This window comes from Nestor notabilis, unplaced genomic scaffold (assembly GCF_000696875.1).
Source record: "Nestor notabilis isolate BGI_N333 unplaced genomic scaffold, ASM69687v1 scaffold3039, whole genome shotgun sequence".
NCBI lineage: Eukaryota > Metazoa > Chordata > Aves > Psittaciformes > Psittacidae > Nestor > Nestor notabilis.
The window spans coordinates 1-14,411 of record NW_009942158.1 but is presented as its reverse complement, the minus strand read 5'-3'; the positions used below and the strand labels follow the sequence as shown (position 1 = coordinate 14,411).

The following is a 14,411-nucleotide window of genomic DNA, read 5'->3' as shown; positions in this document are numbered from 1 at the left end:
CTACTTTTTCCCTTTAAACTGACACATGCACTAAAGCTGAACCCAGTGTTTTCGCTCCCAGCTGTTGCTGTTTAGCTGCTCCACTCTCCACTTACAAACTTTTAAATTTGGGTTTTTTCTGTAAGGTGAGAGCCTGAGAAAGGTCAGCTGGAGCACAAGTGCTCCGCTTTTCCCTTTCATTAGCACAAGTGATGGCTACCCACTGATTTCAAATTTGTTTCAGCTCTTACTGGGAGCTCTTTGCAACCTGAAGCAGGGATTGATTGCCGGTGAAGAGGCTCTGCGATAACAAAGGCAGAAGTCAGGCAGGGAAGGTCTGACATGTGAGCTGTCAGAGGTGGTGTCACCGCCAGCTGACCCATCATGAGACTGCCGGGGAAAGCCAACGGGCGCCCTGCTCGGGAGGTTCTAGTGCCCTGCTCCCTGCTAGCTTGTGCTTGGAAACAGATTGACTAACATAATAGAGTGATTTTGTAATCTGTCATAATACCATAAGCTACAGATCCACAGACTTTGACCCCTCACAGGTATAATGAGCTCCTTTATTCAGCTGCACATGCTCTCTCGATGGGGGAGAGAGAGGGGGGCTTTTTCTAATTATATATCCAAAGCATAAGTTTTGCCCAGAAACAAAGCATTATATTCATTAGTAAAATCCTATAAGCTAGGCTCTTTTTATTAGTCAGTTAACTAATTGACAGTTAAGAACGTGTATTAATATCATGGTGTAACCATGCAGTCACTTAATCTGGCAGCTTTGTTAAAATCATAGCATTGCTCCTCTTAGTTGCTACAGTGAAAGGCTGCAGCATTTGCATTAGAAACGCTGGCGTTGGGAAATATATAGCTCAGTTGAAGAAAAAAATCAATATAACATCATACAAAGTCTCAGCCTAGTGGTGGTCTCTGTTAATCCTTTGACAGAGTTGGAGAAGAGCGCTCGAGGTCCTTGCATTGGTGTTTAAACGTCTGTTCAATCAATTTTAAGTAGGTTTTTAGGAGCACACAAAAACATGTTTTAGTGCATTTTCGTTTTTCCTTACTAAATCAGAAAATTACCTCATTATTGTAAAATGCAGAGCATTACACATCTGAAAGAATACTGTGAAATGCTCAATGGAGTTTGGGCAGGGGGTGTATGCCATGCTGGGGAGAAGGGGGAGCCCAAGTACAGGTGCAGATGTGGCATTGAACATAGCCCTTCCATTCGCTATGGTAGTTTAAAAAGGTAAATTACCTGTTTATGGAAAAGCTTAGAAAATAAATACTGGTAATGGAATCAATGTTATCATAGCATGATGATATTGTACAAATCAATCTTACTTCCTCACCTAAGTAATAACTCTCTAAAGTAGCCCATGTTTGAAAAGGTTGTGGTCACAGGTTTATGTCATGAAGTACAGAGCTTTCACGAGGAATGATAATAAAAGCTCTATGGAATTACATTGTTCCCTCCACTGCGCTTGCACAGCGTCTGCATTTGGTTTACAGATCTTTTTCACCTGGTGCCTGATATATAAGATGGAGAATACAATACAGTTTTGGGGTTGTCAGCCTGATGGGGGAGGGAGAAGCAGCAAATTGGAAATCAGTGGAGGAAAAATAAATATGAAAATATGTAATGCTGTTCTTACAGATCTTTACTTCATACAGATTGGCAGGCATCAGGGTTAATAAAAAAGAAGCTTTAAAGTACACCTCCACTGAGCAGCAAAGCTGCCTGTTTTCTGGGCACAGCATCCCCACTGCATCTGTGAGAGCTGTGTTTAGCTGGGTCAAAGCTGGTGTGTATTTGCTTGCCTGGCATGCATCACTAGGTGGTCAGGACCTCCTGGAATGGTGGCCTGGCCCTATCCATAGCAAAGATATGCATGTCCCCATCCCCCTAGGTTAGGTTAGGTTAAATCCCTCTGATTCAGCCATTTACCTGCACTCCCTGCCTTCTGTGCCTGAATCTCCCATGATAATTAATTCAGCTCACTGAATAGAAGATCACAGTCTGGCGCCAAAGGCCATCTGACTCCTGATGCCCTGGGTACTCACTTCAGGCAGGCACTCAGTGTACCCAGAGGTGCACAGCTATAAGTTGCTGATGTTCTGTTCTGTTCTGTCCTGTCCTGAGCTGTCCCAACTCCCCACTGGTGAATCTCACTGCTGCAGCTGCCCCGTTCTGGGAGTGTCACAGGCTGGGCGGCTGCTGTGATGCACGACGAGAGTTTCAGAGTGTTCCCTGGCTCCACCACTTACAAACAAAGCTTTGCCTCCATCTTCATCTACGGCAGAATTCCCATCTCTTACCATGGGCAGCACTGAAGTACATATCACAGAGCTGTGTGGCCACACTGGTCTCACAGCCAGTTCCTGTTGCATGAAAGATCTTGTCTGGGATGGTTGTGACCTAGTGGAAATCACCTTGGCTGAGGAAGATGAATTTGGGCTGGACATTTCTGACACAGGAGCAGAAAAGTCAAAGTGTGTTCAAGAGATTGTTGATTACTCTTCAGACAAGAAGGCTGCTCATGAGAAAAAGTAATTTTTTGAAGCAAAGAAGCCTCTCCACCAGAAGTGGGCTGGAGTTAGTGGGTAAGCATGAACATAAGCTTCCACTGGGCAGAGACAATAGGAGAGGCTAAAAGAGAGAGCGCATAAACCTAGCCACCTCCTGTGGCTCACTGCCTCCTTGCTCTACTGTGTCTAGGGCTGCTGTGCTAGGGATGTTCAAGGGTATGTCCTGGCCTAGTCCTTTTAGTCCCATCCATCCATAGATCTATTGTCCACCTCACCACTTTATGAATTTTCTGGTATCATCTGACTCCCTCAGCCCCATGTAGCTTCTGGTAAAAAAAGCTCACTACTGTCTGTATAAAGAATATCTGCTTTAAAGCGATCTCTTACTAGTCTTCTCCAGTTTCCCCCATGCTGATGTTGCAATACTTGCAAGCAGCTCTTCTGCTTGGCTGTTGTTGCCAAAGCTTTATAAGTCCCCAACATTCCCTTTCTTGGCCACCTCCTGTGCAGAGCCCCAGCCTGCCTCCTTGCTCCCTGTCCGATGATCTTAAGACGATCTCCTTGATCATTTCAGCTGCCCTTCCCTGTGCCTCCTCTTGCTCCACTTTCTGTATCAAGAGCATATACCAGCAGGCATCTGCTTTAGCCACAAATGTGAGGTGTAGATGAGTTCAGCCAGTAGGTACTATTTTTAAAGTCCCTTTTATTTTTGCTATGACTTCCCTTTGATATTAATTGCTTTTTAATCTTACTGAAAAATTGTTATTATCCTTTGCATTCTGGCACTTTAATCTAGACCCAGACACTCTTGCCCTGTAAAAATAAGCAGAGGACAAAGTAAACCAGAGAACTGTAGTTAATGATAAATCATTAATAACAACTGATGAAAACTCTCTGGAAGCCAGCAAAAGCCCCTGTGCGTAACATTGCATTCATAGTTCTGCAACTATTTCTTGGGCAGATCTTGCACCAGCCAGGCAATGGTGTCAATGCAAATTTCACCGGATCACTGGCAGCACGACTGAGATTGAGGAATAAATAAAATGTCAGGGAAAGCCCTTCTTAAACATTCAAACAATATCCAATAACAAAACCCAGCTGTGGTAAACAGGCAGCAGTGTTATGCTGTGCCAAGTCTCTGCATCTTGGAGCAGGCTTGTGGGGTGGACCGTAATATCACACTTCCTGAGCATTTTCTGAGCAGCAGGAGTAAACAACACCTCTAATACGAAATCAGAGGTAAAATGAATTAGGTGGTGATAACCCTTCAAAAAGAAAAGGTATTTTGTGAGTTTCTGTGCAAAGACCATTTGAGCTCTAAGCTTCATAATCAGCTTGGAAAATAGTTTAACCCACAGGAATCTTTGTGACTTGCTTCTGTCTTCCCCAATTTGCAAGGTCAACTATCAAATCAGATATGTTTGAAGAGCTCTGAATGACAAGCAGTAAGCATAGTTTACAAATGATTTTCCATTTCTAAAGGCAGTGCTCTTGCATCATTTTTAGGCCATGTTTGAAAATATGGTATAAAATAGTTTAAACAAAAATGGGAAACTCAGAGGAAAGAGGGAGGGGGGAGGACTTTTCAGATAATCCACTTACTGCATCTTTGTTGTGCCTATCCTCATAATACCCCTGAGTCCCAGTTGCTGGATTTAACCGCAACACTTACTAATTTCCAGAGAAGCAGCAGCTGTGCTCCAGCTTTCATCGTTAGTATTCCCAACATTAGTGCCCTGTTCTCATGCCTGCGAAGCCCTGCGGCAAAGCCTGCACGTCCTGAAGGTCAAAACCCTCATGGCTGCTCCCTATTTGAGGCTGAGGGAAATGTTGAGGAAAGGAGAAAGAGAAAGAAGAGAGAAAGAAAGGGAGGAAGAGAGAAAGATGAGAAAAGAGAAAGAAGAAAGAGGACAAAGGTCAGTTTTGGACCTAGATCAGTGGAAACCCTCAACCCCTAAAGCACTGCTCAGCTTCAGTATTGCATCCCCACAATTGCTCCCTTGCACCCAACAGGAAACAAGAAAGTAGGCCAAAATGCCAACCAAATTTATTCCTGATGTGACTCAACCAGAGGATTTTCTGCTGAGGGTAAGACTCCAGGGAATCACAGCCCAGATGTCACAGATGAGGTGCATTAAGATCTTCTTTTTCCACTATTCTGGCATCTCACTTTGTTCAGGAGCATTGTGGAGTTTTAGGTGCCATTAACCCCTACACAACTGAGACAAGCTGCCAGCAACTTGCTCTAAAACCTTTTTCCTGAATTTGTCACCTCTCAGCAGGGAAGTCCCCCAATTTCCTGTCACCTGTAACTACCCACTGCATGAAGTTCTGCAGTACTGTGCACACTGGCCAGGAAAGCTCTGTTTCCCCATCGTGCTGATTTCATCTGGGACACAGTTAGTTTTCTTCACAGTAGCTAGTATGGGTTATGTTTTGGATTTGTGCTGGGACCAGTGTTGATAACACAGGGATGTTTTAGTTACTGCTGAGCAGTGCTTACACAGAGCCAAGGCCTTTTCTGCTCCTCACCTCACCCCACCAGTGGGCAGGCTGGGGGTGCATGAGGAGCAGGAAGGGGACACAGCTGGGACAGCTGACCCCTGCTGACCAGAAGGATATTCCGTACCATCTGGTGTCATGCTCAGTGTATAAAGCTGGGGGAAGGAGGAGTGGGATGTTTGAAGTTATGCTGTTCGTCTTCCTAAGTCACTGTTTCACATGACGGAGCCCTGCTGTCCTGGAGATGGCTGAGCACCTGCTTGCCCATGGAAGGAGTGAATGAATTCCTTGTTTTGCTTTGCTTATTAAACTGTCTTTGTCTCAGCCCATGAGTTTTCTCACTTTTACTCTTCTGATTATCTCCCCATCCCACCAGGGGGACTGAGCGAGTGGCTGTGTGGTGCTTAGTTGCCATCTGAAGCTAATTCTAGTTCTGTCACTGCTGCTTTTGTCCAGTTCTATCATCGCTGCACTTTGCCCAGTTTCATCAAAATTCATTTTTCATCAATCTGGGTATTTTTTACTGTAATATTGGTGGCATACAGCAACCACAGTAGCAATGACATACAGTTTTACATAGCAATTGCTCACCACCCACCGACTGATGCTGAGCATCTTCCTGAGCAGTGGCCCTGGCCAGCTTTCCCCCAGGCTTATATACTGAATCTTGTTCAGTAATGCCTGAAGCCAGCTGGGTAGCTTTCATCTCTGAAAACTGACTCAATTCATCTTGTCCATCAGCAGCCAGCTGGGGTTAAACCATGACACCCGTCCTACAGATTTCCACACCACTGCCTTTCAGTGCTTCTTCCCCACCTCTCCCATCCCTGCTATCAGTCTGGCCTGGTCCTTGTGCCTTGTCAGGGGTGGATCTACAGAAGGTTTTGTGGAAATCACACCAAAATGTCAGGAAGCATGCCAAGGAGAATATGATATATATCTTCTCTCACCCCTGTTGGGAAGCAGATTGGACATTGGGGGATGCAAGGATCCCAAACAGAAGGAGATACACTCCTGTAGGCACCCCAAGAAGAACTTAAAACATGGGACAGGACATTTCTTCCTTGGTAGACCATGTTAGATCATCACGTTAGATGTGATGTACAGCTTAACTTCTCTATGGTTCTGGGCAACTGCTAGTTTTATTTCCATTAAAACCAACATGCAAATCCAAAGAAGACAGGTCCACTGTGGTTCAGGGGCGATCACTGGGCCATCTATTTGAATCTGGCTTCTCTGCCAGAAATAAATCAAATAGCCACAATAAAAAGTGCCAGTGAGAAGGGCAGCGGTGTTTGCAGGGAAGAGGGTACAGGCACTCACTTGCCCTAGGGGAACTAGCTGCAGGCACCTTTTCTCCCACCGTGTAGCTTTTCTATGGCTACAGGTTCTTCTGAAGCCCTTACAAAGAGCTATTCTGTTAGCAATGCCCATTTCAATGAAATATGCCATGCAAACCTGTTATCTTCTCCCTTTCTCACCTACACACACTAAGAGCCTTCTTCCTTTGTTGGTTTAATGACCCAGCTATGCTAGACTTATACAACATCACATTGCATTTTGCTGGAAACTAATATACCTATAAAACTGTCAGATCACTGGAAATCCATCACCTGCTTATCAGACTTGTTTGGAAACAGTGTGAGCTGGAGAAGTTCTCAGTGCTGTGTTGGATTACCATTGTTGCAGAAAAAGTTAGTCAAAACTTACCACTAGCGGCTTAAACATTAATAGCTAGGGGAAACAAAGCCTATAGACTGTGGTATATGAACTGTAACAATCATATTTCAACATGCCTAATAGCTAACTACAGAACTGGCCAACACTGATTTAAAAGGGTGTGAAACAGGATATAGAACCACCGTGGTGGCTCGTCTGTGGAATTTCCATAACAGTTTGGCAACCCAGATGGGACCCTACACAGCCACCACTGGATGTCAGACCCTCTCTTCTCCAAATGTCCAGCTGCTGCCATCATGTGAGTTCACCTGTGAACTTTGGGAATAGAAGGCGCTGACTGGTGAGTGTTAAAACTCCTTTACTAAATCCTGGATATTCTGTGTTTGAGTGGGTTCAAGTCCCAGCTCGGAAGTGCACCAGGGGAGGTGTGTGCAGCCTGATCAGTGTAAGGTGCACAAAACTGGCATACAGATATGGGGAACATACCCAGCATAGAGGACACCCTTAGCTCTCTGCTTTCTTCTAACCCACCTTTTGCTACTGCTTCTGCCACTCCTCCAGCTACTGCTTCTGCTAACATTCTTCCAAATCCAGCTGTGATGCAGCCTGCAGGGGGGGAGGCTCCTCCTCCAGTATTGCATGTGTTTACTAATCAACTGTGGAACCCAGGATATCATAGAATCATAGAACAGCCCAGGCTGGAAGGGACCTTGAAAGATCATCTGCTCCAGCCTTTCATGGGAAAGGGAGCCTAGATGAGATTATCTAGCACCCTGTCCAGTCACATCTTGAAAACCTCCAGCACTGGGGACTCTAGAATGTTCCTGGGGAGGTTGTTCCAGTGAGTGATTGTTCTCACTGTAAAAAACGTCTTTCTTATATCAAGATGAAACCTCCCCCAGTGTAACGTGAACCCACTGCTCCTTGCTTTCTCTATGTGGCTCCTTGTGAAGACAGAGCCTCCACCCTCTTTGTAGCAGCACTTTAAGTACTGGAATACTGTGTTGAGGCTACCCCCTGAGTCTTCTCCTCCCCAGGGAGAAAAGACTCCTTCAGTCTTTCCTCACAGGGCTGTGGGGGGGAGTAAAATGCCCAGATTGAGGGAAGATGCGGATCAGTGTGTCCAATTATTTTCAAACATTTGTACTGGGTATAACTCGTCATGGGGGGAATACTCCAGTATTACTGAATATTATTGAAGGAGTTATTTTGACATGATGAAAGGGGTAAAATAACTGACAAGGACACAGAATTGATGAAACAAGCTGGGAAAAATAGGAATCTTTGGCTGGCAAATGATCCAAATTGGGATTATAATAATGCAGGAGATAAAGCCAACTGTCAGACAGCGATCTGGAATTTAGTGGAAGCTATTGGAGGTTGTGGAGAATTGGGACTGAACTGGATGAAAGTACAGGAATGTAGGCAGAGGCTAGATGAACACCCTAGTGACTATGGGAGATGATTATGGAGAACTTTGTTAAAATATGGAGGAATGACCATGCAGAACTTTAACAATAAACTAGTGTCAAGAGCATTTTTTGATCAAGATATATGGAAATATTTTAAATAATATATGCCTAGTGGCAAGGGGAGACATTACAAAAGATCCTAAGTATGGTGGTGCTTGTGTTCAATTCATGGGAAGAAAAACATAGAGCTGAACTTGCAAAGGAAAAGGAACAGGAAAAGCAGCAAGAAGCTAGTCTTTTAGTGGCAGCACTGGCACAGAATATGTGACTACAAGGGTGAGGGAGGGGATTTCCTCCTCAAAGAGAAAAAAAGAGGAAGAGATAGGTCAGACTGGAGATTTGCAAGACGAATGAGAAGACTTGGAAATAACTTGGAGGAAAAGTGTCATTACTGTGGGATACTTGGCCACTGGCAAAGAGAATTGCCTCTTCGTCCAAGGGGGCCTTGAAGACAACTGGACATGGGAGGTGTAAGATGGGAATCAAGAAATGAGCCGCAGTGACTGGAGTCAGTGGGTGCAGAAGACTCTGGAAATTGGAGTCTACAGGATGCAAAAAGCTCAGCTGAATCGTAAGGGACACACAACTGAGAAAACAGAAGGAAAGAAAGTTGAATCTTCAGTCGACACAGGAGCAACATTATCACTTTTAAATTTTGTGCTGAAGGGATCTGTATCACAGGACAAGGTGTTAATTCAAGGGGTAATGGGAAAAGGAGAACATGTTTTAAGTAAACCATTACTATTAACAATAGGAAATAAAGGGGTGTGGGGAAGATTTGTAATAGCAACAGAGTCCTCATCTTGTTTATTAGGAGATCTCCTCCAAAACCCGGGTGTAAAGTCACACAGTGTCGGGGGTATGCGCAATATCGGAGGCCCAGGATCCCAATCTCGAACTCCCAGAGCCCCTGGAAGCGGTGCCCGAGGATCTGAGGAATAATCCGGGATGAACCCACACGCGCAAAACCTAGGGGAGGCGCGCTCCCTGCTGGAAAGCAGTGGCCCGTTCCCGGGAAGAAGAGGAAAAACCTTGCCCAGGGAATCTTAAAGTGTGTGAATCCCCATGTAAGACCCCAGTGCTACCAGTAAGAAAAACCAGATTGGATAAAGATAAGGATCCTCAGTTTGGATTTGTTCAATGGGGGGAAAACCCGTCTTCCTGAAGAACTACTGATGATTGTAACTTGATGATTCCATGATAAAGCCCACAGAGGAATGGAAGCATTGGCTACTCAAGTACAGCAAGTATTGTCAGCCCATCTTTCTATGCAGCTGCTAAAAGAATTATTAATACCTGTGCTACCTTTCAAAAATTCTCCAGTACAAAACCTGTGCATGAATTGGGAAATTGACCATGCGCATTTTTCCCATTCCAAAGATTGTAAATAGATTATGCTGACATACCTGCAGTGTGTGGATATAAATATTTGCTAGTGATAGTAGACCAATTATCAGGATTAGAGGCTTTCCCAACAAGAAAAGCAGACACTGAAGGAGTAATAAAAGCTCTCATTAAAGAAATTATTGCTAGGTATGGAGTACCAGTACCTATTTAATCCAACAGGAGGTCGCATTTCACTGCAGAAATAATTGACTGACTTTATGAGTTTATGGATAGAAAAAAGATTGCACGCTGCTTATCACCCTCAAGCACCTGGGCAAGTAGAAAGAATGAATAGAACTATTAAGGAGAGAACAGCTAAAATATGAGCACATACATGGTTAAAATGGTCAGAAGCATTAGATTAATCCTTATGGGACACTCAGAATGCCCTGAGGTAATCCTTAGGACTACCACCTGCCAAAGTTCTTTTTGGGAGACATCTAGCTGTACTGGGAATTTATATCCCAGCCAAAATAATGTATTAATTAATTCATGTCATTTTTGTTTCTTCTCCAGAGGTACTTGGATGTGGGACTCCCCTGATGCTTGGTTAAATGAACTATCAGAGACTGTTGATAAGGGGTTTTACTCATCTTGGTATGCATACCACCCTTACAGGAGAGATTATGGAGATTTTATGGGTCAAGTTACTAACATTTGCTGTGCTTACTACACAGGTAAAGGGAAAATCTAAGTCTGTAACAGCCCACTATGAGTGGAGAGAAAACATCTATTTTAACTTGTCACAAACCATAGTCTTAAATTACTACAAAAAGTAACTGTTGGATATGTGATATGTACTCACTTCCCAAGACACTCAACTTCAAGTTAGGGATCCCAATACCAAATAACTGCTTAACATCAAGATTACATTGATTCACGACAATGGGAGGTGGTAATCTCAGGAGCAAAGAGCAAATATACAGCAAACAAAACATCAGGCTCTCCCCAGTCAACTGAAGCTCCTATACAAAGGTGCTACCCTTTTGGGCAGCTTTAATGATCGTAACCAAAAATGAAAATAGGAATAGCAGGAATACTTGCGGATTTTTCCAATACATCTTGCCCTATACCTGAGGGAAAAGTATGGTTTTGGATATGTGGTAAGAGAGCTTGCAAAACAGTATGAGGAGATTGGTCAGAAGCTGGTACGTTAGGAGCCGTTACTCCTAATATTTTTGAGTTTCAAATTTGACTATGGAAGCAGGATCATGGTTACGGACACTTGTAGGAACAAGCATAGCAATCCACTAACAGAAAGGCTGACCTCATTCCACTCCTTCACTAGATGGCTGAGAGTGAGCAAATTAGAAAAGGCCTTGGTTAACATTGCAGTGGCAAATCCTTGACAATAATACTGGTGATGCAATTAGGGCATTGCAAGAAGAGGTGTCACGACACTCCAAAATTACACTGTAAAATAGAACGGCATATCAAAACAGATACTTTATTATCTTCACAAAGGGGAGTATGTACAATTATTAACACCAGTTGTTGCATGTATGTTGACCACAATGGAAGGATTTCAGCTGTTGTCTGGAAGTTGTGGGAACAAGTAAAATTGATGCCTAAAATGCAACTGGACAATATTTCAGCTGATTCCAAGAAGTAAGGTCTTGGCTCACCTCCTGGGTACCAGAGTTAGGAGTTGGGCAAATGAATTCTTTATCGGTTATTAATTTTTGCAATACTGTTTGTTTGTATTCAGTGTTGTAACATTTCCTGTAATCTGCTCACACCTTAGAGGCTACAAATATTCTGCTCCCATATGATAACAAGAATGTTAATAAAAACAAACAGAGAACTACTGTAGAAAAAGTTAGTTGAAACTTATCACTAGCAGCTTAAACATCAATAGCTTGACAAAGCCCATAGATTGTGGTATATGAACTATAACAACCCTATTACAATATTATGAATAGCTAACTACAGAACCAGCCAAAAGTGCCCTGAGAGGGAGTGAAACCACTATACACAACACTGTATAGTGTGTAAGAATATACAACCACTGTATAGTGTGTAAGAATATACAACCACTGTATATGGTATAAGAAGATGGCCACTTAGCAACCGTTTAGTAATGAAACAGTGAGCAAATCGACCATGCAGTAAGACCATGAAGACCCCAGACCTTAAAATTGCTCCGAACTGTTGTGTCAGAGGTGGGGAACTCAGATTGTAAAATATCTAACTGTTCAGGGGGTTCTTTGTTTGGGGTCCCTTTTTGGAGGCACACAGCTCAAGCTGTAGTGCTGTTAATAAAAAACACTTTATAGAAGAATGTCTTTTTGTCTTATTGATTCCGCGGAAGCCCAGGGTCGAACCCTGCGACAGTGGCTGGTATGCGGAACTCTGTAACACCACCTGCCGGCCAGTCACTGCCTCTGGAAATCCCTGCTCTCCAGACCCCATCGGCTGTGGGAAGCGAGTCCACCACCCCACAGATCAGGAAGGTTGTGGCATATGGGACACAAGTGCCCACATCTGTAGGTGTATCTGCTGGACTGGAAGTTCCATTTCACAGTCATAAAACCTTTCATTCTGCTTGGAAACCATCTAACTGTTGCAGCCGAAATGTTCTAAATTTCACCATTCCTACCTGCTAAACGAGTTTGTCATCTTTGATACTTTACCAGGTTTGTCAGAGCTTTTCTTCCACGGAGATTATGGGAAGTTCTCTTTCTCCTGCCAGTAATTTGGGTCTCTGGCTTGTGCGGATATGAATTAAGGTAGTATTGAACTCAGCAGGCTGCGTTTTTGCAACATTCCCTTCACAAAAGCTGAAGGTGCATGCATGGTAGAGGCAGTCAGCAGCTGACAGTCTCCCATGAGATTGGAAACATCATCAGTGGATATGCAATAAAGATGCTGTGACTCTGAAACTGCAGTGCAAGTGACCATGTGCCTAACAGCAAGCAATGTGAACCCGGTGAAGCCAGGTGGACCCCAGAAGTGTGCTGTGAGATGCTGGGGGCAGCCCCCACGGCTGCAGTAACCCATGTGTGCAGAGCCTGCCCATGTGGAAGGATCCACTACCACTGCTAGTAGCGTGACAGTGCTGTGTCGTGAGAAAGGATACTCCTGTGAGTTGGCACAGTGGGTCCTTCCAAGTATTTTGAGAGCATTTTGGGAAGATTGAATTCCTCTAGTTTAGAAATAGTTAGCTACTGGGGAGTTCCCATAATGTTATCTTCACCTCCAGCGGACCCAGCTGCCCCTGGAATCCAAGCAGCTGGGGTTGTTTTTACTCAGGTGACCTTCCAGAGAGGCCATGAGCGGACATAGCTTCTCCCTTTCCCCTGGGAAGCAAGGGATCGCTATTACCACTTATGGGGAAATCATGTACATAAGGAACAGCACTTGAATAAACTATCGGGGTTTATGTTAGAATAGTCTTTGCTCACTGCTATTCAGTTACTGTATGTACCAGAGCCAGACGGCACGAGTCATCTTCCTCAGGCCCTCCTTTCCAGTGGCTCCTGCCTAATAGCTGGCTGGCAGGGGACAATCAGAGACAGGATGAGGCCACGAGCAGCTCCCTAGGATTCCCTCACTAGGTTCATTCAGGCAACCAACACCCTCACACACCAACATGGCAAAGGAGTGATGTTGCCAACAGCTGGTAGAAAATCCATAGCTGGGCTCCAAAATGAGGACATTAAGAAGCAGTCTTACGATCTGCAACATGAGCGATGCTGCCTTTCCTTCTGGTCTGGCTCCTGTGATCAGCTGAACACATTGACCAGAGATTTTCTAAAGGTTGCTGGCTCTTTGTACCGTACAGCAGCTTGTAACTACCTCACTGTGAAGCATTGAGGACCAGAAACCCACAGAGGGAGGTGAGCTTCATGCATTCAGGTATCTTCCGAAACAGCTACTGCAAGAATTGTCATCACTGCAGAGGTGTACGCTACTCAAAGGCAGTGTATATAGTAAAAGACATAGAAGGAAGTATCTTAGTCTGCAAATCCTACAAGGATCTAACTGGGAACAATTACAAAGAATAACAATGAAAAAAATTTGAAAACATTTTAATTAACACACTATCTTTTTCCAGAAAAATTGGAGATTTCTTCCATCTGTGGCACCAGGACATTCCGTGCCACTCCCTGGTTGTGGCATTATTACCTTTCTCTCCACTTCCCACATCAGTCTTCTTCAACGTTGGGACAGCACTTATTTCCCACTAAGGTATGCCCGATGCTTCCCTTGCCTGTGATGCCATCACCACCTACCTCTGTGTCACGTTTTCCCATAGTCTGAACTTAGAAGTACTTAAAGTGTGAGCTATTTACGACATCACATTTATGAGTGGCTGTACACGAGACCGTGAAGCTGTAGAGATGGGCAGATTCTCATGAATGGGAGTGATTAGCAACCTTTTCTACTTCAAAGCGGTAATTTGCTATTTATGGTGGGATGAATGCCAACACAGTATCTTTTAATTTCACACCTTTAGGGTCACATTCTCTTGTAGAGAATGATCATTCCTGCAACTACATTCATAATCAGACACATTTCAAATGTTTGCCCTCACATGGCAGATCAGGGTTTAGATCAGTCCTCCAAAACATGAGGACTTCATACGTCTGAACTACTACTACAGCTCAAGAATGGTCCTTTTTTACTCAAACATTACAAAGTATCTTCAACAACAGTTCTATTGGTTCTATATTCACCCCCTGAATGCTGCTTCCCATCCAAATTCTTACACATCTTAAGAATATCGTGCCTTCTGGTCCTTTAGTTACCTCCCGAATGTTGCTTCCCGGCTTCTCCCCTCACCGCTTCCCTCTCTTCCCTAGCCCTGCTCCTGCAGCCCTCCCCGATACCGTCCCTTCGCTGCCCCATGCCCGGCAAACC

The 14,411-nt window shown here is 44.1% G+C and overlaps 1 protein-coding gene across 1 annotated transcript; it reads left to right on the top strand.

Annotated features, from left to right (window-relative positions):
* Positions 1-2,299: 2,299 nt before the first annotated feature.
* NDUFAB1 (NADH dehydrogenase (ubiquinone) 1, alpha/beta subcomplex, 1, 8kDa) lies at positions 2,300-2,529 on the top strand (the record flags this gene model as incomplete). Its single annotated transcript, XM_010021245.1, has 1 exon — positions 2,300-2,529. A coding segment is annotated over exon 1 (230 nt), but the record flags the coding sequence as incomplete, so codon positions are not given.
* Positions 2,530-14,411: the final 11,882 nt, after the last annotated feature.